General features: G+C 49.0%; 3 protein-coding genes and 1 pseudogene across 5 annotated transcripts in view; 2 read left to right on the top strand and 2 right to left on the bottom strand.

Annotated features, from left to right (window-relative positions):
• The window catches only part of LOC108078098 (uncharacterized), a 75,218-nt gene extending 67,875 nt beyond the window's left edge, over nt 1-7,343 (top strand). For all 3 annotated transcript variants that reach the window (XM_017171692.2, XM_017171694.2, XM_017171695.3), the window contains 2 exons: nt 4,173-4,931; nt 5,000-7,343. In XM_017171692.2, the coding sequence (XP_017027181.1) occupies nt 4,173-4,931; nt 5,000-7,035 (2,795 nt within the window). In that variant the 3' untranslated portion in view covers nt 7,036-7,343. The remainder of the gene's footprint in view (nt 1-4,172; nt 4,932-4,999) is intronic.
• A 342-nt stretch (nt 7,344-7,685) lies between these two features.
• On the top strand, nt 7,686-9,965 carry LOC138928094 (uncharacterized; annotated as a pseudogene).
• A 2,984-nt stretch (nt 9,966-12,949) lies between these two features.
• Nucleotides 12,950-15,018, bottom strand: LOC108078446 (protein MTO1 homolog, mitochondrial). Its single transcript, XM_017172333.3, has one exon. The coding sequence runs from the start codon at nt 14,985-14,987 to the stop codon at nt 13,002-13,004; it is 1,986 nt and encodes a 661-aa protein (XP_017027822.1). The 5' UTR covers nt 14,988-15,018; the 3' UTR covers nt 12,950-13,001.
• A 761-nt stretch (nt 15,019-15,779) lies between these two features.
• Nucleotides 15,780-24,413, bottom strand: LOC108078230 (small subunit processome component 20 homolog). Its single transcript, XM_017171932.3, has 5 exons — nt 24,253-24,413; nt 18,967-24,184; nt 17,043-18,904; nt 16,351-16,980; nt 15,780-16,285 (listed from the first exon to the last, which is right to left on the bottom strand). The coding sequence occupies exons 1-5, from the start codon at nt 24,295-24,297 to the stop codon at nt 15,851-15,853; spliced, it is 8,190 nt and encodes a 2,729-aa protein (XP_017027421.1). The 5' UTR covers nt 24,298-24,413; the 3' UTR covers nt 15,780-15,850.
• Between the last annotated feature and the right edge of the window lie 84 nt (nt 24,414-24,497).

The raw sequence follows: 24,497 nt of genomic DNA, 5'->3' as shown, positions 1-24,497 counted from the left end.
GGGCGAGAGGTAATGGTATAAATTCGGAATGAGCCCTACGAATTTACCATAATAAAGGGGTGTACGAGTGCGAGTGCGACTATGACGATGAGGATGTGGATGGAAACATGTGTTTATGTGTACAATAATGGGCTGCGGGCTGAGGGGGCGTGACCACTTGTGGTCGGGCGGTGCGGGCAGTTGGTGGTGCTTGCATTTTGGCCTTTCTCCGAATCGGTGACATTTTAATTTACCCAAGCGAGAAAACCAATTTTGTTGCAATGAACCAAAATGCAAAATGTGACAAATGCCACAGCAGCAACGGCAATGGCAACGAGCAGGCAACAGGGCTCTAGCATAGCATTGTTTCTGTGCATAATTTATTCAACATTTATTTATTGGAAGTTATGATTTGCATTCTGTGGCTGTCAAGGGGTCGTCCTAGGGCAGGAGTTCGTTCCCCCAGCCTCACTTAATTGACTTTACAAAATTACATTTGCATTTGACCAAATTAACTGAAATGAATAAGCCCCTTCAACGGCAGTCCCTGGTCTATCCCGGCTCCTGTTTTTGATTCGGGCTAATAAATGAGGTATAAATCAATGGATATGAGATTTGCAGTTTCCCAGGTTCTCGCTGGAACTAGTTTGTGTGTGTGTGTGTATGTCTGCCATAGGGATGAAGTCGATTTTGTGCAAGGATTTTGATTGCAGGGGCTTACGGACATACGAAAGGGCTTATTAATATGATAATTATAATTAGATGTAAGCAGTTAAGTGATGATTATCGAAAATTGGGAATATATTTTTGTAGAATGTGCTTAGGGGGAGATGTTGAAGATTTTGGTATTCTTGGGTTGGAATTAAGTAATAAGAATTAGGAAACATAAGCGGGTTCGTTCATTGTGGGTTCCTTATTTTTTATTACAAAAATTATAAATATTTTATTGTATTAAAACTACTATCTATTTCCTTTTATAAAGTTCAAATACATTCTGGGATTCTTTGAAATACAAGTTTTGTTTTGTTACAAAATGGAAGAAATATTATTAACTTGAGATTTATTCGGCTTCCAAGAATTACTAAAGATCATTTTTCGGTAAAAGACCTAGTGCTGTGAGTTGTTTGTACAACGACTTTAGCTTTATTCAAACAAGATAATTGCCAAAAATAGAAGAAATTCTAAAGTCTTACCAACCATAAGAAAAAACGGTACAAAATGTATATTTTTTCCAATCAATTCCTAAAAAAAGACATTAATAGCTTTCGATTTTATAATCCTTAAAGGAATGGAATCCTCCCTTGGCATAGCTTATATAGTATATATACAAAATATATGTCGTTCCGTTATAGTTTAGATTTTGACTCACTCTCTCGGGGCTTACAGTTGCACCCATTCCGTTTGATGGACTATGCAAATTCCTCGGCGCTTTAATGGCCATCTAGAATAGAAAAAAAAAACAAGCTAGCCATGCTATATGGCAACATGGCAACGGGGCTACATGGCGCCGCAGCGGATGGAAACGGGAGTCGAGTCTTGCGGTGCTCTCGTGTCAGTGCGCTGATTAAATTCGGCAAATATCGCTGATGCCAGCAAATCGCCGCTCAATGCATCTTTCTCTGCATCTCTCTGGCCGGGAGTGTGTGTGTGTGCCAGGGTGCGTGGGTGTTTGCTGCAGGGTGTGGCATCTGAGTCAGGTTAGGAACTAGAACTGGGATCTGGCCTGGACTGGGCTGGGCTGGGCTGGTGTTGGTGTTGGGGTCTGGGATCTAGGGTCTGGGACCATGTTGAAGTACACAAAACCCAGGCAAACAAACAGGCATTTCATGGCAAACAACAGCACCGGGTGCTGCAGAAAAGGGGTAAGGCAGATGAGGATGACGGGACGGGACGGGAACTACTCTCTAGTTTTCCCCGACACCACACCACGCCACACCCCGCTCTGCACTTGCCTCGGAGAGCCCACAGGCTGAGTTGGGCAAACTGGCAAATACGGCCAGCCACGTCAACGTTGGCATCATCGTCATCGAGGCATCGAGGAGCTTTGTTTGGTTTGTCCAGGGGGTTGGGTTTTGTGGGCTAGTGTAGGGTATATGGGTTAGGGTATGAGTGGGGGTTTTCCAACCCTCAACCTGCTCCCAACTCATTCGCATTCGCAGTCGTCGGCATTTTATTGTTCTAGTCGTCGACATCGATGTTAGTACTGCAGTTTCGGGCATTATTTCGGTTTAGTTTGGTAAATACACATGCAGCAGAGCAGCCAGCACATGCACGTTCCCATTCCCATTCTCCCTGCCATTGCCACTCCCATTTCCATTTCCATTTCCATGTTCAGGGAACCTACATCCCAGATCCCAGCCAGCACTCAGCCCACTTTCATAAACGACGCCAAAACGCTCTAAACCATGAGCTTATGCAGCAGACGACGCTATCATGATGTTCCACTAAGGGTGATGACGATGATGATGCAGTGCTGCAGCTGCATTCTTCAATGCATTTTTCCTTCATTTAATAAAAGCTTTCTCTCTCCTTGAAGCACAGGCTGGCACAGCTTCCACTTGGATGGCAAAAGCCAGTAAATAAATAAAACCCAAAGGAGAAGCAAGGCGAGTGAGGTGATAATATTTACCCATAGAACCACAAAAGTTTTTCTCTAGTTTTGTTGAATTGTTGATTTTCACAAAAATCCAAAATATTTGCAACTCTCGAAGCGAACACACAGTTTCTAGTGTGTAGCAGAGTTCTTGTCCCCACTCCCCATTGCTACCCTTGCGGAAAAACCACTTCCAGTGCCAGTTTCCAGTTGAGAGCTGGCAGCTTTAAGGTTCACAAAGGACCAGCCAGCCAGCGAAATGGTTTTCCAAATACATGCCGTGCCAGCCTCATAACATCGTTGTCCTCGATGTCGTTGCAAATTCCATTCGGCATTGAATGCGTGTGCAGCTGGAGCAGGAGCAAGAGCAGGAGCCGTAGCCAGAGATGGCGCAGTAGGTGCAGCAGCAAGGCAGTACTATCCAGGAGTTCTCTCCTGGTCCGCCGACCTGAAAGGGGCGGGCTCGGGGGTGTGGCTGTCATATCTGAAAGCAATTTCGGAGCGGGCAACCCGAAAACGAGTAACAAGAATCGATAAATTCGTTGGGCGTGCAATTTGCGCCGTGCGGAGGTGCCTCAAAGGAACAGCGGCGGGTATAGCGGGTACGGCGGGAGATGGCAGGGGTAAAACCTGCTGCCATCCAGCCCAATCCCGCCCAGCTGCGCCCTCTCGTTTCGCATGCCTGAGTGGACCATGTCCGAAATTCAAGTTTCGGGCCTTTACCATTTGCATTCAACCAGCGTCAACCTGCTGGCCATGGAGTGACTGCTCTTGTTCTGGCTTCTGCTCCTGCTCCGACTCCTGTCTGATGGTGGCATAGGCACCGGCACCCGTTCACCTGGCTTCCATCCACCTTGTCACCAGGCTATGCAAATTGCCGCATATGCAACGAAGCGTATGCGCAATTTTTGCCCGTCACACAACTCGCGGACATCAATCAGATATTAGCAGAGGAAATTCGAACGAACACAATCCAACCATCTAGGCTCAGTTCCCCCCAGGGGGAGAGGAGGCTCGGGAAGCTGGTGAAGTGTCGCATTACAGGGACACCGAACCGCGAAAACTGTTCTCTGGGGTTCTTACCACTTTAATGATGGTGTTGCTTAATGTTCGTGAATGTTACTAGGAAAATGTATAATGATAGATGCTTTAAGATACTGAAAAAGTGAACACCGGTGGATTTTGTGGTGCACTTTTGACATGGATATCTTTATTATCTAGTAACTTTTCTTATAAACCTAATGATTTTTAAATATTTAAATTTATTGGTTAATGTTTTTCTAAGGCAACAAGTTTAAAACTTAATTATTAGTGCGTTAGTTACATTAGATTAGTAATAATCAATAACAAGATAATTCTTAGTCTAAACATTTTTCATATTATATAATATTTATAGAACCCATACCCTTACCTCCGTTTGATTTAGGGGTGATTTTCAATGATATGATATATTTAACCCGCTTTCTTCTTACACAAAAAATCGTATACACCACAAAAATGAGGCCTTGGATTGCAGTAAAGAAGATAATATTAGATAATTTAGAAGCAAACATTCACTCTCCCAGCATCTACTAACTCCATTTATTTTTTCCATTTACAGTGCCGCCAAAGGGTGGACAGAAGCGACCTGCCACCAGCCCTGCGCCGCATATCCCAGTGCCGCACCACCTGCAGACGCCTCCTGGTGGCGGTGGTGGTGGCGGCGGTGTGCCAGGATCCACGGTGGCCAACAGCCCGGCGCCCACGTCGGCCGGCGGCAATGCCCTGCTGAACCACGCCCTGCCCAGCAACCACATCGGCACCCCATCGCCGCAGCATTCCCACCAGCAACACCAGCAGGCAGCGCAGCAGCACCAGGCCCAGCAGCAGGCTGTGGCCGCTGCAGTGCAGCAGCAACTGGCAGCAGGCGTGGGTTTGCCCCCAGGAGCCATTGGAGCCGCATCGGCGGCCAGTAGTCGTGGCTCCTTCGCCGCCGCCCTGCGCACGCTGGCCAAACAGGCGGACAACAAGGAGGACGATGTGGGCGGAGATAGGAGCGTACCCACTTCAGGGACAGGCGGACCACCGCCATCGGCGGGTCCAGGACCGCTCAATTCTGTGGCAGGACGTGTGGGCTCCGAGCGTTCTGGAGAGGATCGAGTGGCCAGCAGCAAAAAGCGCTCACCGCCCTCGCCCCAGCCGCCGGAGAAGATAGCCCGACTCAGTCACACGCCGCAAACGGCGTCACTGCAGCCGGAGCTTTTGGCCAGGAGCGGATTCCAGCCTTATAGATCGGACGAGCGACTGATGCATCCGGCAGGCGCCTTTCCCCTAGAGGCGTACTCGCACTTTGCGGGTCTGCCGGGGATTCCACCAGCAGGTGAGCAGAAAAGATAAAATGGAGATGAATTAAAGGTTATATATATAATTTTTTTAAATTATTTGCAGCTTTCCTTAACCCCGCTGGACTGCCGTATACGGAGCAGCTGTACCTGGAGCACCGCTACCAATTGTTCCGCGCCGCCAGTGCCCATCCCTCGCATCCGCATGCGGCCGCACTGTATCCGCAAATGGCCTCGCCCTACTCCCACCTCTACTCGATGATGCCGGGAGCAGCGCTGGGCATCTCGCCGGCCATGCACGACCGGATCAAGCTAGAGGAGGAGCACCGGGCGCGATTGGCGCGCGAGGAGGAGCGCGAGCGGGAAATGCAGCGGGAGAAGGAGCGAGAGTTGCGCGAGCAGCGCGAGAAAGAGCAGCGGGAGAAGGAGCAGCGCGAGAAGGAGCAACGCGAGCGGGAGCGAGAGCAGCGTGAGAAGGAGCAGCGCGAGAAGGAGGCGCGGGAGCGCAAGCTCCGGGACGAGGAACGCGAGCGGGAACGGGAGCGTCAGCAGCTGCTGAACGCCTCGCACCATTACTCCAATCAGCTGTACTCCCCGCTGAACCGAAACCTCCTCGGCTCCATGATTCCTCATATCAATCTTAGTCTACGCGGACCGCCGGGGGCGTTGCACGGCCTGCCCGGTATGTCGCATTACCACGCGGCAGCGGCCAACGCCCAGCGGCAGAGTCCGCATGCCGCCATGGGTCTCAATCTGGGCATGGCCGGCCTTCAAGGCGTGGGCGTCTCTCCACTTGGGGGCCACGGACCGCCCAATCTGCAGCACCATTTGCAGCAGGCGGCCATGGGTTTGGCCCATCCGGGGGCTGCTGGTCTCACGCATCCCGGTTTCTCGGCTGCCGCCCTCGGGCTAAGTGCTCATCCCCACAGCTTGAACCTCAGTCATCCGCATATGTCGCCGCATCATCCCGCCTCGCTGGCTGCCCACCAGCTGCCGCCGCACACTTCGACGGCCGGCGGAGGAGGGCTTAGCAACTCCATTCCCGTGACAGCCAGCTCCAGTCTATCGGTGTCCTCGCCCCACAGCAGCCTGAACCTGACCTCGGCCGTGAAGCTCAACTCGGAGCAGGTGCCCACCTCGACGCCCAGCGGCGTCAGTGGGAGCGGCCTGCCGCCTACCACCTCCAGCTCGCACATTCCCAGCATGGGTTACTACCACCACCATGGCCACCTGGCGGCCATACATGCAGCGGCGGCAGCCGCCAGCGGAATGACCCCGACGGCCGCCCACCAACAGCAGCCGATCTCGCTACCCAGCTCGCCCAAGATCACGCCGCCCATTACTCCGTCTGCCTCGGCAAATGGCGGACGAGCGGGCGGCAGTCCGCATGCTATGAGGCATCACATTGCCGCCGCAGTGGCGGCAGCTGCTCAACAATCAGCGCTCATAGACAAGGCTGCCACGCCGGTTACCCATGAACCGGCCACCTTGGACCTCACCGGATCCAACTCGAACTCAAGTAACCAGGCTCCGTCGAACGCCAGCAGTGGCCAGCCAGCGAATCACGAACTGAACGGCGCTGAGTCCAATGGGGCTTCCCAGGGGGATAGCAAGGAACAGGTGGCTGTCATCAAGGAGGATCCCCTGAAGAGCTCGCCGCCTCCAGTGGTGCTCGAAAAGAAGCCGGCCACGCCGAATGCAGTTCCGGAGAAGCCCATCCATCCGGACAGCTCGCCGGAGAACGCGTCCCGACGCAGTGCCAGTCCACCGTCGGAGACAAACAACTCGCTGCCAGTGGCCAACGCTGCGGTAGCATCAGGTAAATGCAAAGAGGAGCCCCCAAAGATTCTAGACTCGGACACGACCGCCACACTGCCCAAGACAGATGTAGCTGGAGAGCCGGAGGAGAAGCAGCGCACTCGGCTATCGGTGTCGCCGTCACCAGCTCCGCCGAAGACCATGGGCGCCGCCTCACCCGACACGGTGTCCACCTCTGGCGGCGTTACGTCCACCACGAGTGGCACCACACCGCCGCCGGTGGTCAGCAGCAGCACTAGCAGCGCCACCAAGGGGGCGCCGGCGGTGACCAGCGATGAGGTATCCACAAGTGCCGCCACGACCACTGCCGAGCCCACCAGATGATCGATCCCCTGGCGGGAGTGGGTCTCCCAGTGGAGCGGAGTTTCGTTTAGGTTTAAGTTCGGAGAAGAAGAGTCGCCTCGGATCGAAACTAGTTAACATCTACCTTCAGTAACATTAACTAAGCGATAATTTAGTTGTTAGTCGAGCGTCTTTATTTATACAAGAATTTGTAATGTATTGCCAGCCAGCGCCGCTTAGATCCAATTCTAAATGTTTTAATCCCTAGTTACTATTATTATTTGCCCTATTTAATTGTGAAACGTATAATTTTAGAGATGGCCTGAATAAATCATTTTCTGTTTACCATTCGCCTTATTATTTTATTTTGCGTTGGTTTAGTTTGTGGCCCTCGGCAGGGAAGTACATATATCGATCGAAAAGGAAAGTTTGATATGAAAAACCGATAAAAATAATGTGCTTAATATCGTAGGCTCTGATATATTTAACTTTTAAATATCGAAACATATCGCTCTTCTCGTCAAAAAGTAGAGCTGGAAGTTATACACTTTCAGTGAATAGATATTTTCTAAAAAAAAATATACATGTAAATCGATTATAATCGATTAAAACCGAAAGATTTACAATTTTATGGTTTTTTTACATTTCAATTTATCAATTCTATCAATATTTGTTTTTAAATTGTTTCGATTATGTTTGATAATAATATCGGTTAATTGCAACTTTCAAAGATCGTTTTATATATCGACTTTCACGATAATTATCGATACAGTATAAATTTGTCGCTTTTTACTGTCTTCTGTAGTCTTGGGACCTTTGGATACTGATAACAATGATGCCTGCAAAGAGGTTATAACCCCCCCACTAAAGCAGATAAACTCCCTGTATCTTTCAGATGACAACAAGCCGCAGCTGGGCGTACTGGGTCGCAGCAACAGTGCGGAGGAGGCCACAGCATTATGACACCAACTCTTCACCAATTCGAACAACTAACTAATGAAAAACTACGGCGACATTGGGATGTACTTGCTGTCGGAACGGGCTCTCCACCAGCAGCGCAAGCGGATGCTCGACGAGTTCCTGAAGCTCTAGGAACACCCATAGGCCCCCATAGATTATGTAAATTCCATAACAGATAACAGATTACAGATCAGATATCAGATATTTGTTCGTTCTCGGTGTGTTACAATCTCTAACGTGTTTACCCAACCAACCAGTTGAATCCAATTCCAACGCAATTAGACATTTTGACTTTGAATTGGTGTAAGGAAATCGTATCTGCATAAAATGTAAAATATTGTGACATATTCCAAGTATAAAATAACAATTACTCTCCCGAAGGTAATACTAATTTAAGGATTTTAGGTATACACATCCTTGCATAGAACTCTGAGTGTAGTTTTCGTGTGGAAAAAAATGTTCATTGCCCGAGCAACTTAATGTTAGTTGTAAAGTTAGACTAAACTTCTGCTAAGAAATTTATATATATACAACAGAAACAGAAATTATACAAGACATACTGGGTAGCTATATTTTATTCTTAAATTGCTAATTGCTAATAATTGTGATTTGGAGAGTACGAAACAAACGAAACGAAAACAAAAACAAACTCGGAAGATGTATGAACATGTAACTCGAATACAAAGTGGGGAAAACGGAACTGAAATTTAGATAACAAATCAAATCAAAACCTAGAGAGATATTCTGGAATGGATTAGAAAGACCGCGAATTATTTTTCGAAATTAAACCATTTTTGTACGCCACCCTTTGGCCCTTAATCGCATTTTGGTTCGTTTTTTGTGATTTAAAAGATTTTAAATTCAGACAAGACACAAACAGACAGACATGCTAGCAAATGCAGATGTAACCACACACTATAATTGATGTTTATAGTAAGTAGTCAATACAATACCTTAAAAACCAAGCAAGCTCTCAAACATATAGATCTAGTTTTCCCTCCCGTTTCCAGTCTTTGCCCCTCTATCTTGTATTTTCGTTTGAGATTGCCTAAAATCCACGACGATGTGTGAAGTAAAACGGTTTAAATATATATTTTAATGCATAAATCTCGAGCAATCTGTGATATTATAATGAGAAAATTAAAAATTAAACCAAAAACTCGAAAAAGAAAAGCAACATTGCGTATGAGCCTCAAGCTAAAGCCATTTGAGACCCGATACTATGGACTCTTTTCGTTATCGAAGCAGACGAAATGTTTTCATTACAATTCCGTACAAATTCCGCCATATGCAAGTCAGACATTTCCTTTGGACAAAACTATGTGTAACGTACCAGTTAAACTGAAAACGAATATATATTTTAATAACTAATCGTAATAGTTTCTCGAATGACACACAGATTGGCGCGCATCTAGTAACGTAACCACAAATGCCATGCGATAGCTAATCAACTACTGCAACTACAACATAGTTTCAAATACAACCTAAACAAAAGTAAAGCAAGTAAAAGAAAAGAATCGAGCGTAAATTAAATGTACTGTAACTAACTCCCCCTCAATCTTCGTTGTGTGTGTAAACAGAATACAAAGTGTAAAACATTAAACTGTAAGCTAACCGAAACGCAATCGAAGCAAAAAACTTGACCACAACAGCAGCAGGAACAGCAATAGCAATTAGATGTAGAAAGGAGCGTCCGCGCCCAGGTCTGACGATTAAAATAGATCTGATATATCTATAAGAAAAGGACTCACCAGCAGAGAACAGATCCGGTGCTCACAATTCACTTCTAGGCAGGCGGGCGCTCCTCTCTCAGATCTCTACATGACCACGGATGGTAGTCGGGTTTATATCAACTCACTGGAGTCCCCACACAATCGCGCAGCAAAGTAAATATGTATGTATGAGCGTTCAACCAAGTGGCAAACGATATGCGGAAACAAACAATTAAACGATATTGTGCAACTTTACATAAGGCATTTATGATTTTATGAAATAAACTGTACTTAAGGATATATCTGGAATTATTTATTGCGGAAAATGGGCTAGAGGAAGGGGAAAACGCAGCGAAGGAGTCATTTCCGAGCCTATAAATCATATATATTATTGATCAGCATAAACAGCAGAATCGATAAAGCCATGTCCGGCAAAAAAAAATATTTTACCCAAAATTTCAAAATTTTATAAGGGGTTACATCGTTAAAATTGTCAAAAATTTTAAGTTTTTTAAGTGTTAAATTTAGAAAGCAGATTTATTAACATTTAAAAACTATACAAAGAAAAGCTTTTCGAACCAAGATTAATGATTTTTTGGTTGAGCTATGATAGAGTTGAATTTGCAAAAGTGTTGAAATAAAAGCACGCCAAAAGTTTTTAAATACAGTTTTACTTTATCACTTTTAAGTAAAATTATTTAAAAAACCTAATGTATAGGAAATTTTGAGGCAAGATTCGGGTGCAGCTCATCAAAAATCTTTGGAAAGGTATATTCCGGTTGTTGGTCCCCAAAAAACATGTCGACCTGTGTTAAAGGTCTGGGAGTTGCCTTAATTCACACAACTCCATAAAAAAGTTTAAAAAAGAGTTGTGATTCCTCCTCCGGGGAAGTTACATTAAAGCATTATTAGCATACATTAGCTGTTATTTCACAATAACAAAATTAATAACAACAAGAAAGGAAGCTAACTTCGGCACGCCGAAGTTTGTATACCCTTGCAGATTGGTTTCGATGTTTATATTATAGATTTAAATGCTGAAAACACTCACAAAACAGAGTTTCATTAAATTTTACCTATACTTATTATGTTTACAGTTTGACAGTTTCAGTTTTACATTCCCAGCTTTATATATTTTATACATTTACCGATCGCTTCTATGGCAGCTATAAGATATAGTTGTCCGATTTTTATAAAATTTATACCAAAATTCTAGAATAATAAAAAATGCTTATATCTGAGAGTAGATAAACATACGTTGAAAAACAACGCTGTTCTGCATTGGGATTTCTGCGCTTAACAAAACTGCTTACTCAGTTTTTCTTAAAAACTTATCTATAATTTAATTTAATGTTACATAGCTTTATTTCTTATATTTACAGCACTCCAATAGCGAAAACGAGAGCATGCGGAGGGATCTGGGAAGCACAAGTTCATCAAGTTCATTGTAATTGTTGATTGATGATCACCTGATCTGCAGAGGTGAAGCTGGAGGAGGGAGCAGCTGGGATGACAGATCTCAACCCGATGGCAGTGGAGGCCGGTGATCGGATCTTGGCTCCGGGCTAGTTAAAACCCTGCAGCAGGCGTAAATAATTAAAATATTTATAAATGCAATTTAAATATGTAAATGTAATTGATGGAACACACAAATATGAATCAATAAAAGATGGTGAAATCAATGTGCAATTTTTTTGTGAAGGCGGCATTTATTTGGGATCGTTTGGGGTAAAATCTAATTATTTTGAAAGCAAAATCTAAATTTTTAAATTTGTTTTCTGAATTTTAAACATTTTTTTCGGATGTTTTACAATTCTTCTAAATTTTTAAAAATTGTCCTAATTTTTTAAAATTTTTCTGAATTTTTAAATTTTTTTTCTGAATTTTTAAAATTTTTTAGATTTTCTATGTTTATTTCAGATTTTTTTTTAGAATTAAACAAATTTTTTTAAAGTATTTTAACTGCCAAATTTGAATTTGAATTTAACTGCCAAATTTGAATGTGAATTTAACGACGATCAGTTTCAGTGTGCCCAGGTGCAGTTGGAAAATAACACCTAAATTTGGATTCAAAAGGTTTGAGTCTCCGCTAACTTGCGCCGGCTCCTAAATGGTTTGGAACTTGGACATTTTATAACAGTTTATACCAGTTTTTAGCTGCTTGCTGCTGGTTTCTGTTCGCCTGTTACCCCAATTTGGGAAACGGGCAATTTGCTTGGAAATGTTCGGAAATTTGGATGGACTGCTGTAGGGATTTTGTTGTAAAAAGGTTGTTGTTGCCATAATCTGTTGTTTTCGGCAACAAATAGGTATAAATGCATAAAATGAAATATAACAGTTTATACCAAATATTATTTTTGCCCAAATGTTTTTATAACAGTTTATACCAGTTTTCAGTTGCTTGCTGCTGGTTTCTGTTCGCCTGTTACCCCAGTTTGGAAAGCGGCCAAATCGAATGAAAAAATTTGCTCACTTGCATCAGTGATGCTCATCTCCATCAGTAATGCTCATCTAGCTATATTGCAATATTGGGAGGCTATAAAATCGGGCTTAATGGCAGTGATGCTCATCTGGCTATATTGCAATATTGGGAGGCTATAAAATCAGACTTTGCATCAGTGATGCTCATGTAGCTATTTTGCAATATTGGGAGGCAATGTATCAAGCTTAATGGCAGTGATGCTCATCTAGCTATATTTCTTTATTGGGACAAAATAGATAGATGAGCATCACTGATCAGTTTCAGTGTGCCCAGGTGCATTTAAGCAACATTTTAGCCAAAAAATTTACAATATGGTCACATCTGGTTTGAGTCTTCGCTTACTCCAAGATCAATGGTTCAAAACTTGGACTTTTTATAACAGTTTATACCAGTTTTCAGCTGCTTGCTGCTGGTTTCTGTTCGCCTGTTACCCCAATTTGAGAAACAGGCAAATTGCATGGAAATGTTTAAAAATTTGGATGGGCTGCTGAAGGGATGTTGTTGTAAAAAGGTTGTTGTTGCCATAAGCTGTTGTTGTCGGCAACAAATAGGTATAAATGCATAAAATGAAATATAACAGTTTATACCAAATATTATTTTTGCCCAAATGTTTTTATAACAGTTTATACCAGTTTTCAGTTGCTTGCTGCTGGTTTCTGTTCGCCTGTTACCCCAGTTTGGGAAACGGCCAATTTGAATGAAAATTTGTGCTCACTTGCATCAGTGATGCTCATCTGCATCAAGAATATATATACTTTATAGGCTCGAAAACGTCTCCTTCACTGCGTTGCAAACTTCTGACTGAAATTATAATACCCTGCAAGGGTATAAAAATAGTCGTTTATTGATAGAAACTACGCCTTTGCCACTTCCGCTTTCTTAACATATTTCATAAGCCTAACAATAGTCGAGGGAGTCACTCCCTGAATCCTACTGGCCGCTGCGATGGTCTGTGGCTGAATAAGAGTCAGCTTTTGTCGCTCCTCGTTGGACAAGCTCAGCGACTTGGAGAAGTAGTCGATGTCAGAGGGTATCGAAAGACGTTCCTCTCGGCGCACATCCTCCACATCCCGCTGCTGTTCATCGACAAAAAACGAATACAGAGCCTCGATCTTCACCCTTTCAGCCAGATTTCTGTCACCGCTCAACCAACTAAGTTCGCTGGGGTGAAGCTGGATGAGCTGATCCATTGTGATGTTGTCTGCCGGTATGCCCAGCATATCGAAGGCAGTTTTCTCCACTGAAGCCTTGGCCTTGGGGAGGTCAAGGGCCTGTCGCCAGTAGTGGGTGTGCTTCCTCAGCTGTCTCAAGGTTTCAATGGCGGATTGTAATTTCTCTTCGGTTTGCTGGAAATGTTGGTAACGATGTGGCGATACCAGACCGAATTCATAGCCCTTTTGGGTGAGACGCATGTCAGCATTGTCCGGCCGGAGGGACAGGCGGAACTCTGCTCGGCTGGTAAACATGCGGTAGGGTTCGTTGGTGCCCAGCGATGTTAGGTCATCAATGAGTACACCTATGTAACCTTCAGTCCGACTTATGGTCAACTGCCTGCCGTCGGCATGGAGTGTTTTTCCCGCTGCATTGGCCCCAGCTATGATGCCCTGGGCCGCCGCTTCCTCGTAGCCTGTGGTTCCATTTATTTGACCCGCAAAGAACAAGCCCGGTACTCGTTTGGTTTCCAGCGTGGGATACAGCTCGCGGGGATCTATGAAATCATACTCCACACCGTAGCCTGGCTGCACAACCTCCGCCTGCTCCAGTCCCTGAATGGCATGGACCAGCTCCACTTGCTGCTCGAAGGGCAGCGTGCAGGAGATTCCTTGGGGATACACCAGCGGGCTGTCCAGTCCCTCTGGCTCCAGCCAGACTTGATGAACCTTGGCACCGAATCGCAGGATTTTAGACTCAATCGAAGGACAGTAGCGGGGACCGGTTATCTCCTCGGTGACGTGGCGGTTCACGTGGAGATTGTTGCGCACAATATCGCTGACCTTCGGGGTGGTGTAGGCGAGATAACAGGGCAGCTGATCCTTGGCAGGTATCCACACATCGCTGTTGAGGAAGGAAAATGGTATAGGGGGATCGTCACCTTCGTGCCTCTGGAGTTTCGAGAAATCCACACTGCTCCTAGCTATTCTCGGAGGGGTCCCTGTTTTCAGGCGACCCATGCGGAAGCCCAGCCTATCAATGGCCTCACCGAGGGCTTTGGCAGGAGCATCTCCAATCCTCCCCGCCGGGCGCACCTCCAGTCCAATGTTTATGTGTGCCCGCAGGAACGTGCCCGTGGTGAGCACCACCGAACGACTATGCACCACCTCACCGTTGGCCAGGAGAACTCCAGCGCAGCGCCTGCTTTGAGTTTCCTGCTCATCCTCGATCAGGATATTGTCCACCGCTGCCGCACGGATCTCCAGGTTGGGCGTGCTATTCAGCTCCCGCTGGACAGCCTTCTTGTACAGCTGCCGATCGATCTGGGCCCTGGGTCCCCAAACTGCCGGTCCCCGCCGTCTGTTGAGCACCTTGTAGTGAACTCCGGACACATCGCAGCAGCGGGCGCACACCCCGTCCAGTGCATCCACCTCCCGCATCAGGTGGCCCTTGCCAATTCCGCCAAAGGAGGGATTGCACGACATTTCGCCGATCGTCTCCAGCTTGTGGGTGAGCAGCAGGGTGCGGGATCCCATGCGAGCGGCGGCTGCCGAAGCCTCCGTGCCGGCATGTCCGCCTCCGATTACCACCACGTCGTAGACATCCGCAGAGGCGCTGTGCGTACTTCTGCTCCTAATCCTCTTGGCCAGACCATGGACAAGGCCGTGGCGGAGCAGCTGCATTTGCATTTCTGAAGGTTTGCACAACACATGTGCGACTATCGCTCATCGATAGCTACCCCTTATCGTTATTTGAGGTATTATCGATTGAAGAGGTGTTGGCGGGAATATAAGTTGCTTTTGAAAACCGTTTTACACTAGAATGCAGATTTGTTAACCCAGGAGAAGCATAGAACAACTTTCCGACTTAAATTTAATGCATTTTTGGCTAAGTTATGCGATTTAGAAACTTAGATTTGTCCAAAAAATTATGATACAAAATTATGGATAAATATCTCATTTAAGAATTCATATATTTCCGGTCATCTTGAAGGTTATTATTTTAGTCAGTGGCTTAGTAATGATCGATTTTTGATTCTATACCATGATCCTATGCCAAACAGCAATTAATAAAAAACAAGAAAGAAAACTAACTTTAGCCAGCCAAAGTTTGTATACCCTTGCAGGTAACAATTAAAATATATCATAACTAAGCCAAAAATGCATTAATTTCGATTCGGAAAGCAGTTTTGTGTTAGTTTTTATTAATTTAAAAAAACTGCATACCAAATTAAAAATTTTAAGAAATCCAAATTTTTGGCCATTTTTGCTCATTTTAATGATGTAACCTTATCAAATTTTGCAAAAATGACAAAAAAATCGTTTTCTTCCTGACATATCTAGAAAGATTCCCCTGTTGATGCTGATAAAGAATATATATACTTTATAGGGTCGGAAACGTCTCCTTCACTGCGTTGCAAACTTCTGACTGAAATTATAATACCCTGCTAGGGTAAACACTTTGTTTTATTTAGTAATATTTCCATTTATTGCATAGATAAAATACAATTTGCATCTTTTTACTTATATAAAAAACAACCGACTAACTAACATTAAAATCCATCCATTTCTGCTTTTCGCTTGCGCTTTTTAAGCTTCTGTTTAAGGTCTGGCGCCTTGCCACGAACGACAGCGGCCTTCAGGCGCTTCGCTGCCTTCTTGCGCTCCTGAACTCCAGCCTTGCGCTTGGCCGCTCGCTGCGGGTCATGGATCTTCTCCTGAGCCACCACCTTGCGGCGCTCGGCACGGCGAGCCATCAGCTTGGTCTGCACCAGGTTCCTTAGCTTGTCGTAGACATCGGCCCCAATGCGCTTTCTCAGCCGGCTGCCCACGCGGAGGGCTTGCTGGCGCAGTTCAGCATCCACGTTCTGGTCCTCCTCGGACATTTCGCGCACCAGGGTCTGGAGAAGAGCGGGCGCCAGTCGGGTGACGGCCTCCACACTGAGCAGCGTGGCAAGGGCTTCTATAAGCGTGAACATGGCAGTGCGCTGGAGTTGTAAATTAATTTAAAGAGTTAATAAATTAATTATGAGTTTATAAATATTCTACTCACTATGCTGGTGTCGTGCGAGGCCTTGGCCACCTCCTTGTTGACCAGGAAACGGATATTCCGGAGCAGCCAGTTGAGATTTATTTTGTTGACGGGACCCTCCACCTGCTCCGCATCATGCTCCTGCTTCAGACTAAAGGGAACATCGCGCAGCATGTGGCCAATGTACAGCATAATCTTGGATAATTCATCGATCATTTCCTGCGCCGTTTCACCGGGCGTGACCTGGGCGCACAGATCCAGCACCAGGGACTTGATATCCTGGGCAGGCTGCGCGTAAATAAAGTCTAGCGCCTTGTTAGTGTCCGCTTCTTGCTTGATCCCCGCCAGCTGTTGTCCAACGTAGGCGTAGTCGTAGTGAGAAAGGATGTGGGTCAAGAGTTTGGCTGCATTGCAGCGAACCCAGTTGTGGTCGTGGCCTAAGAGTCGCTGCGAGCCATATGCCAGTTCATCCAGAGTGTCTGAGAGATCCTCCTGGCTCATCAGCGAGTCGCCGCAATGCTCAAAGATTTTGATGAGACAATACTGTAGCTGGATGAGCTGATGGTCCACCTTGCGCTGCTGCTGCTCCACTCTGGCCTCGGTGTCGTGGCCCGCCAGCAGGAGGTCTTCATTGGGCAGGCTTCCGAATTTCTGGGGAAGATTATTAGACATTAGAAAAGATAAAAAACAATGAGAGGCAGTATCCTGCTTACCTTTCGTTTCGTCTTCTTGTGTAGACTAGATTCATCCACCTCTGCCTCCTGGAAGCCCGGAGCTCGCACAAATCTTCCCACTGCCTTAGCATAACCCGAAGTCAAGACACTCACTAAAGTGGGCAGCACCAGTGGTAATCTTTCCGCGAAGCCCGCCTTCTCCGCCTGAACAAATCGGGAAAGAAGGGCGGCAGCCATCTCCCTGACTCCCGGATTGTGGTTCGACTTTGGTGCCGTGAAGAAGAGCATCGTAAGGTCCAGCAAAGGCTGACGTTCCACTTTCGTAAGGCGAGCAATCAGGGCCTCCAAGGCGGCAGCCACACTGCGACGACACGAGGGATCCTCATCGTTGACCAGACGGGTGCCCAGAGACAGGTATAAGAACTCAGACTGCTTCGCCAGCATCAGCTGGGGGAACTTGTTGATGATCGAGTGCATGAACTGAATGGCCGACAGGCGGCCGGCGATCTGGCTGTAGCACAACTGAACCGACATGAACTTGACCATCTGATCCACCTGCTGGCGCAGCGTGTACTCCATGATGTAGGTGAGCAGGATGCCGCGCGACTCGTCCCTTACGTAATCCGAGGGCGAAATTATGGACAGGTCTCCCAGGCGCTTCATTAGGTCGTGCAGGGATCGGGTGTCCACCTTGCGACTCACCAGCGCCTTGAGGAGAGTGAAGACCATGGTCTGGCTGCTGCACTCGCCCTCCTGCAGCTCCTGCTCGACGTGAAGGAGCAGCTGCTCGATCTGCTCGTCGCTGAGCTTAAAGTCTTGGCACTTGCGCAGCAGGGCAACCACTGCCTTGAAGCTGGCCCTCACCAGCTGGGCGTTCTCCTCCTGCCTGGTGGCCCCGAAAGTCGAGAAGTTCTTGAGGATCTCGAACATGCGCTGCACCACCGGCTGCAGGGCCTCCGCGTTGAGTTCGGTGAGCTCGTACTCACCCAGCCAAATGGCCGTGTAGCATTTTAGGGCATATGTGGTGGTCCTGGCGTGGTTGCTGCTCAGAGAATCCCTCAGCAAGGGCAACAGGGGATGCAAAAAGGGCTGGTAGTCCAGATCCGTTAACTTCTTTCGCTTCAACACGAAGTGGAGGAGCTCCAGGCCGAACTCGATCAGGATGTGAGCATTGGCCTGGGCATTGGACTTGACCTGCTTGTTGCCCGTGACCACACTGCGTCTGCCCGGCGCCGGCTGGAGGATCAAGCAGTCGGGGCGTGACCTCTTCATCAGCGCCTGCTCCTTGTCCGTGAGCTGTCGCTTCTGGGTGCCCGGCAGGAGATCACTGATGCTCTCCGACATTGTGCCATAGATGAAGATCAGCAGGCTCTCCCGCGCAATGTGCGTGTTCTCCACCAGGCCCCCCACAATCTTGGCAAAGCACTCCTGGATCTTTTGTGTGACCTTCCGGGAGTGCGACCTGGCCAAGTGCTCTTTAAACGGCAGTAGGAGATCCAACAGGCAGTTGTCACGGATATGCCGCGAGGCTATGTTCAGGGTCAGGTAGCTCTTGGCACTCGGCTTGGCCTCCGGCGTGTGGGCCACGATCTTCTCCACCTCCTTCTCGGCGCTCACATCGCCAAAGATGTCGTTGAGGGCCACCTCCAGCAGGTTCTGCAGGCACTTCTCAATATGATCCGGTTGCAAATCCACCTTCAGGGCGTCCAAAACCCCATGAAGTGTCACCGAGAGTACGTGCACCTGGAAGCCACGGGTGAGTAGCGACTGTAGCTGCTCCAGCAACAGGCCCAGGTAGCTGCCGCCCAGCGTGAGCATGATCTTCTTCAGGATGTCACGGGTGAGCATGCGAACGGACTTCAGGGGGGAACGCAGGAAAGTGCAGACCTTCATGAAGATTCCTTGATAAAAAAATAAATAAAAATTAAAGCTGGAATTTAGAGAATTGCGAGATTCTTCCCACCTGGTAGACTGTTGTCTAGCAGTTCCAAAGGCAGCTTCTGCAGCAGCTTCACCATGGCCAGGGCTATGGGCACCTTCTGGATCTCCTCCTCCTCACGCTCGTAACTCAGCCTCCGGCGATTCACCTTGTGCTTGGAGTCGTAGTTGGTCTTCTCGGTGATGGCCCGATTGAGAGTGGGCAGCAGGACAGTGGTTATCGTGGCCATGACCCGCTTGGCGGCGTTGGGAGCCAGCAGTTGCGTGCGCTGACGCTCAGCCACTGGCTCGGCCGCCTCCTCCTCTTCAAAGTCAATGAAGTCGGACTGATCTTCGGTTTTCAGGGGCTTCTCTTCGGGATCCTCTTCAGTCTTGGCTTCTTCAGGCTCTTCTGCCTCCTCCTTTTCCTCTGCCAGCTTCTGCTTGAGCTGGGCGAGAGCAGCCAGGTCCGTTTGTGCCTGCGTCAGGTCAAAGTGGAAGGCGTCTAGAATGCGAACCACCAGACGGACGCACTGCTTCTGCTGACCCTGGGCATGCCTCAGCTTCTGGAGGTAGTAGCGGAGGGCGGCATGGTACTGGGCCCAGGGCAGGAGCTCACTCATCACGCCCACCGCCTCGATGGCGGCATCCACCAGTGTGTGCTTGCCGGCGTGCTTTTCGCTCAGCAAATACCGGGTGGCCAGTGGGAGTAGGAACTGCGTTAGGGTGCGGGCGCAGGGCGGGGCCTGTCGCCAGATGCCGCCGGAGATATTTACCAGACGCTGCAGCGCACGACCATGTCGCTGAGTCTGCAGGTGAAGCATATTCTCAAAGAAATCCACCTCCAGGTCGTGCTTATCCGCCAAAGGGGACAGATCCTTGAGGACGTCGTGCGCCGATGGACACTGGCGCGCCAGCTCGCCCAGCAAGCCGATGGCCTCACTCCTGGCATGCTCGTGCTTCTCGTCCTTCATAGAGCGTTGCAAAAGAGGCAGCAGTGTGTCCTCCAGCCAAAAGTGAGAGTCCTCCTTAACCTCCAGCTTCAGGGTGATCAGAGGGAGCAGCGGCTTCAGCAGCTCTCCTATGTTTACCCTCATGCCCAGGTCTGAGTCGTGGCGCAGCATGTGGAAGCAGTTGTAAAGCACCAGTACCGCCAGTTCCAGGTCCAACTTCAAGTCCTTCTTTTCCACCAGCTGCTTGAGCTCCGACAGGGCTTCGAGACGCTTGTCGTAGTCGGGCTGCTCCAGCCACCTCTTGTCCCAGGCATTCAGGAGCAGCACAATCCGAGCCCACTCCCTTATAGCTGCGGCTGCAGCGGAGAGTTCCGGCTTCTGCTTGGCCTCCTTGTTTAGTCGCTTCGCCATGTCCGCCAGGAGTTCGCACAGCAGCTTCCTGGCTGGCAAAACATTCACCTGTTCAAAGAGTGGCGCCAAGGGGCGAACATAGTCCTGAGGCCTGGCCACTCTCTTCAACAGGTTCGACAGAGTGGTGACCAGCTGCACCACGGTTTCCGGGCCAGCTGAGGCTGCTTGCTTGGTGAAGATGGGCAGGAGTACGCTGAGCAGCAGCTCACAGGTGGCCGGCTCCTCCACATGCGAGGTGATCAGGGTTAGGATGTTCAGCTCCCGCTTGTCTAGCGCCTGCCTGCCGGCCTTCTTGTGGCGCCAACTGTTTTGCAGCTGCTGCAGGATGGCCGGGATGTAGGGATGAACAATGGCCAGGGCCGCGGCTCCAAACTCCTCTGAGACAGCTGCCTCCAAGAGCTGCTCTACCAAGGTCATAAGCGATTTTTTCACCACAGGCTTGGCTTTGTCGTTCAGCAGCAGGGCCATCAGGTGATGCATTATGGGCTCCTTGTCCGAGGGGGGACTTTGGTTAAGCCACTTCTGGTAGCGTGGTTCGCCTCCCCACAGTAGGAGCAGTTTCAGCAGGGGCGTGGGCGTGTGTATAGAGTCCTGGGAGAGGCGTGCCAGCGCTGGCCAAACGTAGACCTCGCAAACCGCATTCATCTCCGGCTCCTGCCACAGCTCCTCCATGTCCACCAGCTGGCTGAAGTAGTTCACCAAGGTCTGCAGGCCCGAGTGCTTGACATTCTTGTAGGCAGCCACCAGTTTTCCTTCTCCCTTGATGACCTCCTGGGCCACGCTTCCCACAAGCAGCAGCAGTTTCAGAACGTAGACCTGGAAGGCTGCAGTCAGCTTGCCTGCAAACTCCTTTCTAATCAACTCTAGAAGATTGACAATCCTTTGCAGCTGCCTGGCAGCAATCACTGCCGAGGGATCGTACGACTCCCTGGCGTACTTGACCAGCTCACCGACAGGCTTGTCTGTGTACTGCGAAAACTTTCCAAAGGCCATTTGCAGAAAATCAATGATTTCGGACTCCTCCAGTTGACCCAAAAATCGCAGAATCAGTGTCTTGCGCAGCTGGGCACTCAGTTGCTTCTGGACGCCCTTGGTCAGCATTTTGCCGTAGAGCACGCGCAGCATGAAGGGCATCATTTCCGATCTCTGCTGAGCCGGAATACTGGCTAAATCGAATCCGGTGAGCGTCGTCTTGAACTTGGCTTCGTCAATGAGTCCGGCTAGGTGTTCTTTCTGCTGGACCAGAGCCACCGGCTGCTTGTAGGCCGCCAAACAGTCCAGAGCCAGTTGTTGGAGCTGCGCATTCGGGCCGGCTAGTAGCTCCAGGTAGAATTCGTGCATCTCCGCCTGCCGATGCAAAGCCTTGGGATTGGGTTGGGACACAAAGCAGGCCAGCTTCAGCTGGAGGGTCTGCAGTATGAACTTGGCATGGGAATTGTGGGTTCTCCTTTTCTTTCTCATTCGGGATTCGTTCTTGGATTCATCCTCTTCGTCTTCATCCACCTCTTCAGCTAGTTGCTGCAGCTGCTCACCTGTGGCGTCGTTTACGTTCCAGGTGTGCTCAGATTTCTCCAGCTGGGCTCGATACTCCTGCTCCACAAACTGAAGAAACAGACGCACCAAGTCGGCATTCTTTACCTCGGCCAGGGAGCCCAATTTGGGTAGACTTTGCCAGAGGAGCTGACGGTAGTTGAGAGCTTGCTGGAGGCTGAACTGTTGCTCCTCTGCCAAGGTTAGTAGCATGGTTAAAGCGGCGGAATTGTAGCTTCTACGTTGGGGTTGCTGAAGAATGGTCACCTCCTTTTTGTAGTCTATGCAGGCCACAGTCTCTACTAGCTTTGACTTGAAAAGGCTCCAGAACTCCTCTGTGGTCATTGTCTTTACATAGGAAGCCAGGAGCTGCTGGACGGGTGCCCACACAAACTTAAAGTTGTTGTAGAGCAGACCGAGCAGAAGGCTCACCGCGTGCTCCTTGAAGTGCGGATGCAGCGAGAACTGCTTGAACTGGGCTGCCGAGGGCTCCAGCTGCTGCAGCTGGAGGAGCAGCTCGCGGTAGTTGTGGACCGTGGGCTCGATGGAGGTGGCGGCGTAGAAGTAGGAGTAGGGATTTGGTTTCCGCGAACTGCTCACCACATCCAGGCACTGGGCAGCAAGGCGTCGGTACTGCGACTGAGGTTGGCTCAGAAGGATGGACACGGCCGAGAGCACGTCTTCCGATGGGGAAAGCTCGCTTTTGGGGGTCTCCAGGAGGATCAGTTGCAGGCAGGCCAAGGCCCTGATGTCCTTGCCCAGCTGGGGGATGAGGTATTCTTTAATTCTGGAACGCAAATCTTTGGCAAGCTTGAACTTGAGCAGAGCATGCGTTTGAAGCAGCAAGAGTAGCAGCGTGAAATCCTTTTCTCCTTCCTTTAAAAGCTGCTCAATGACAGATTGCAGGCCCTGGTCCAAGGACTGCTTGCTGAAGCCCCTTAGGTGGGGAGCCAGCACCAGCAGCAGCAGGTGATCCTCCTCATTCACGTCCAACTTCGTCAGCTGCTGTTCAATACTCTTGATGGTCTCCTTCTGCTTTAGAGGCAGCGGATAAACCTCCCACTGGGCCAGGGAGTTGGCATCCACCTGCAGCGGCCTCTTGTGCTGGACAACGCGAGCCAATAGCTCCAAGGCCCGCGATTCCCTCTGCTCCTCGTAGTAGCCAATGACTTGCGGCAGCACCAGAATCTCAAACTGTTGGTAGTCCAGCAGCTGCAGAATGGAGTCCTCGTAAACGGACACATTCGCACGGCTTACGCTTAGGAGCTTCTGCAGCAGTCGACTGGCGTCCAGCTGCGTGAGCTGCGCATGTTGGGCTTTCAGCAGATTTGTGACCAAGGTGGTCAGGGGATGGAGCGGTTCTACTTCCCGGTCCAGCAACTTCAGCAGCGTGGCCACCACCAGTGGCAGTTCCGAAACGTAGCGTCCATCCTTGTGGGTGACGAGGGGCAGCATCAGATCGATGAGGCGCGACACATCCACACTCTCGCCGCTGCCGGCAGCTGAGCAGAGGCCTTGCCAGAGTACAGGACTCTGGTCCGAGCGCAAAAAGTTCAGCAGCAGGCCCATGGAATGCTCCACAATGTCGCCCAACAGATCGGTCTGGGCTTTGGTGTGAAGCGAGGCGCTGTTGACGAGGACCTCCAGGACGTGGGCCAAGATCTCGGCTGCCGAGTTGTGCAGCTGACCGTTGACGCCGCGCAGGATCTCGTAGATCAGTCTCCCGCAGCCATGGACACTCTCCACCTGCTCCCGCAGCACTGTCTGAAGAACGTATGCCAGGAAGCGGGGGAAATCACGGACATCGCGGGCTATATAGGCAAAGCATTCCACGGCAAAGTTTGTCACGTGTTCGGCATAGTGCTGCTCGTCCAGGAGCGGAAGAATGGCATTGAAGACCACACCAATGTTGCGCTTCAGATACGGCTTGAGGGTCTTGAACAAGTGGGCCAGGCATATGAGCGTCCACTCCAGCTGCTCGGCATCCTGGATGTTCAGCAGGCAGATCAGGCGGTCCAGCACGCGCTGGAAGTACGGGTAGAACTCCTCGCGCAGATCGCGGGCAAGCACGTAGAGCAGCTCCAGCAGCGGCTGCTGCGAAAGATTTGTGGCCGTGGCCAGGCGCTCCAGCAGCAGGTCCACCACAAACTCCTTCTGGTGCAGCAGCTGCGGCAGGGTGACAATCTTTCGGCATCGCTTGCTGAAGTAGTTGTACTCCTCGGTCAGGTTGAGCACGTTCCATTTCTGGATAGTCTGCTGGAAGTAGGTGGCGTTCTCCTCCTCGTCGAGCTCCTCGTTGCGGTGGCCAATGTGGTAGAGGGCCAAGTGCCGCAGGTCGATCTCATTCACACGGTCTCCGAACGATTTGAACTGCGGAAAGACAGATATAGCGTGAGGCGGGGTGCTCCCGGCAACGTGAGACTTCTGGGGCCACTCACCCGAAATGTGTTTGTGTTTTTCGTCTTTTCCGCTAAAGACGCCATGTCGCTGTTTGTTTAACACTCTTTTTGATCACTTCATTTGCGCTTTACTGGTTTAATTTGTGGAAAAAACTTTTGTTTACGCGAGCTCGTTTTTTTCGTTCAAATGCAACACGTGCTAGAGATGTATATCGATATCGATTTATTTTTAAAACAGCTGAGCAGTGGGTCGGTAATCAGCTGATCCTATTTTGACAAAGCAG

This window comes from Drosophila kikkawai, chromosome 2R (assembly GCF_030179895.1).
Source record: "Drosophila kikkawai strain 14028-0561.14 chromosome 2R, DkikHiC1v2, whole genome shotgun sequence".
NCBI lineage: Eukaryota > Metazoa > Arthropoda > Insecta > Diptera > Drosophilidae > Drosophila > Drosophila kikkawai.
Note: the sequence above shows the minus strand (reverse complement) of the source record. Positions and strands in the feature narration are given on the sequence as shown.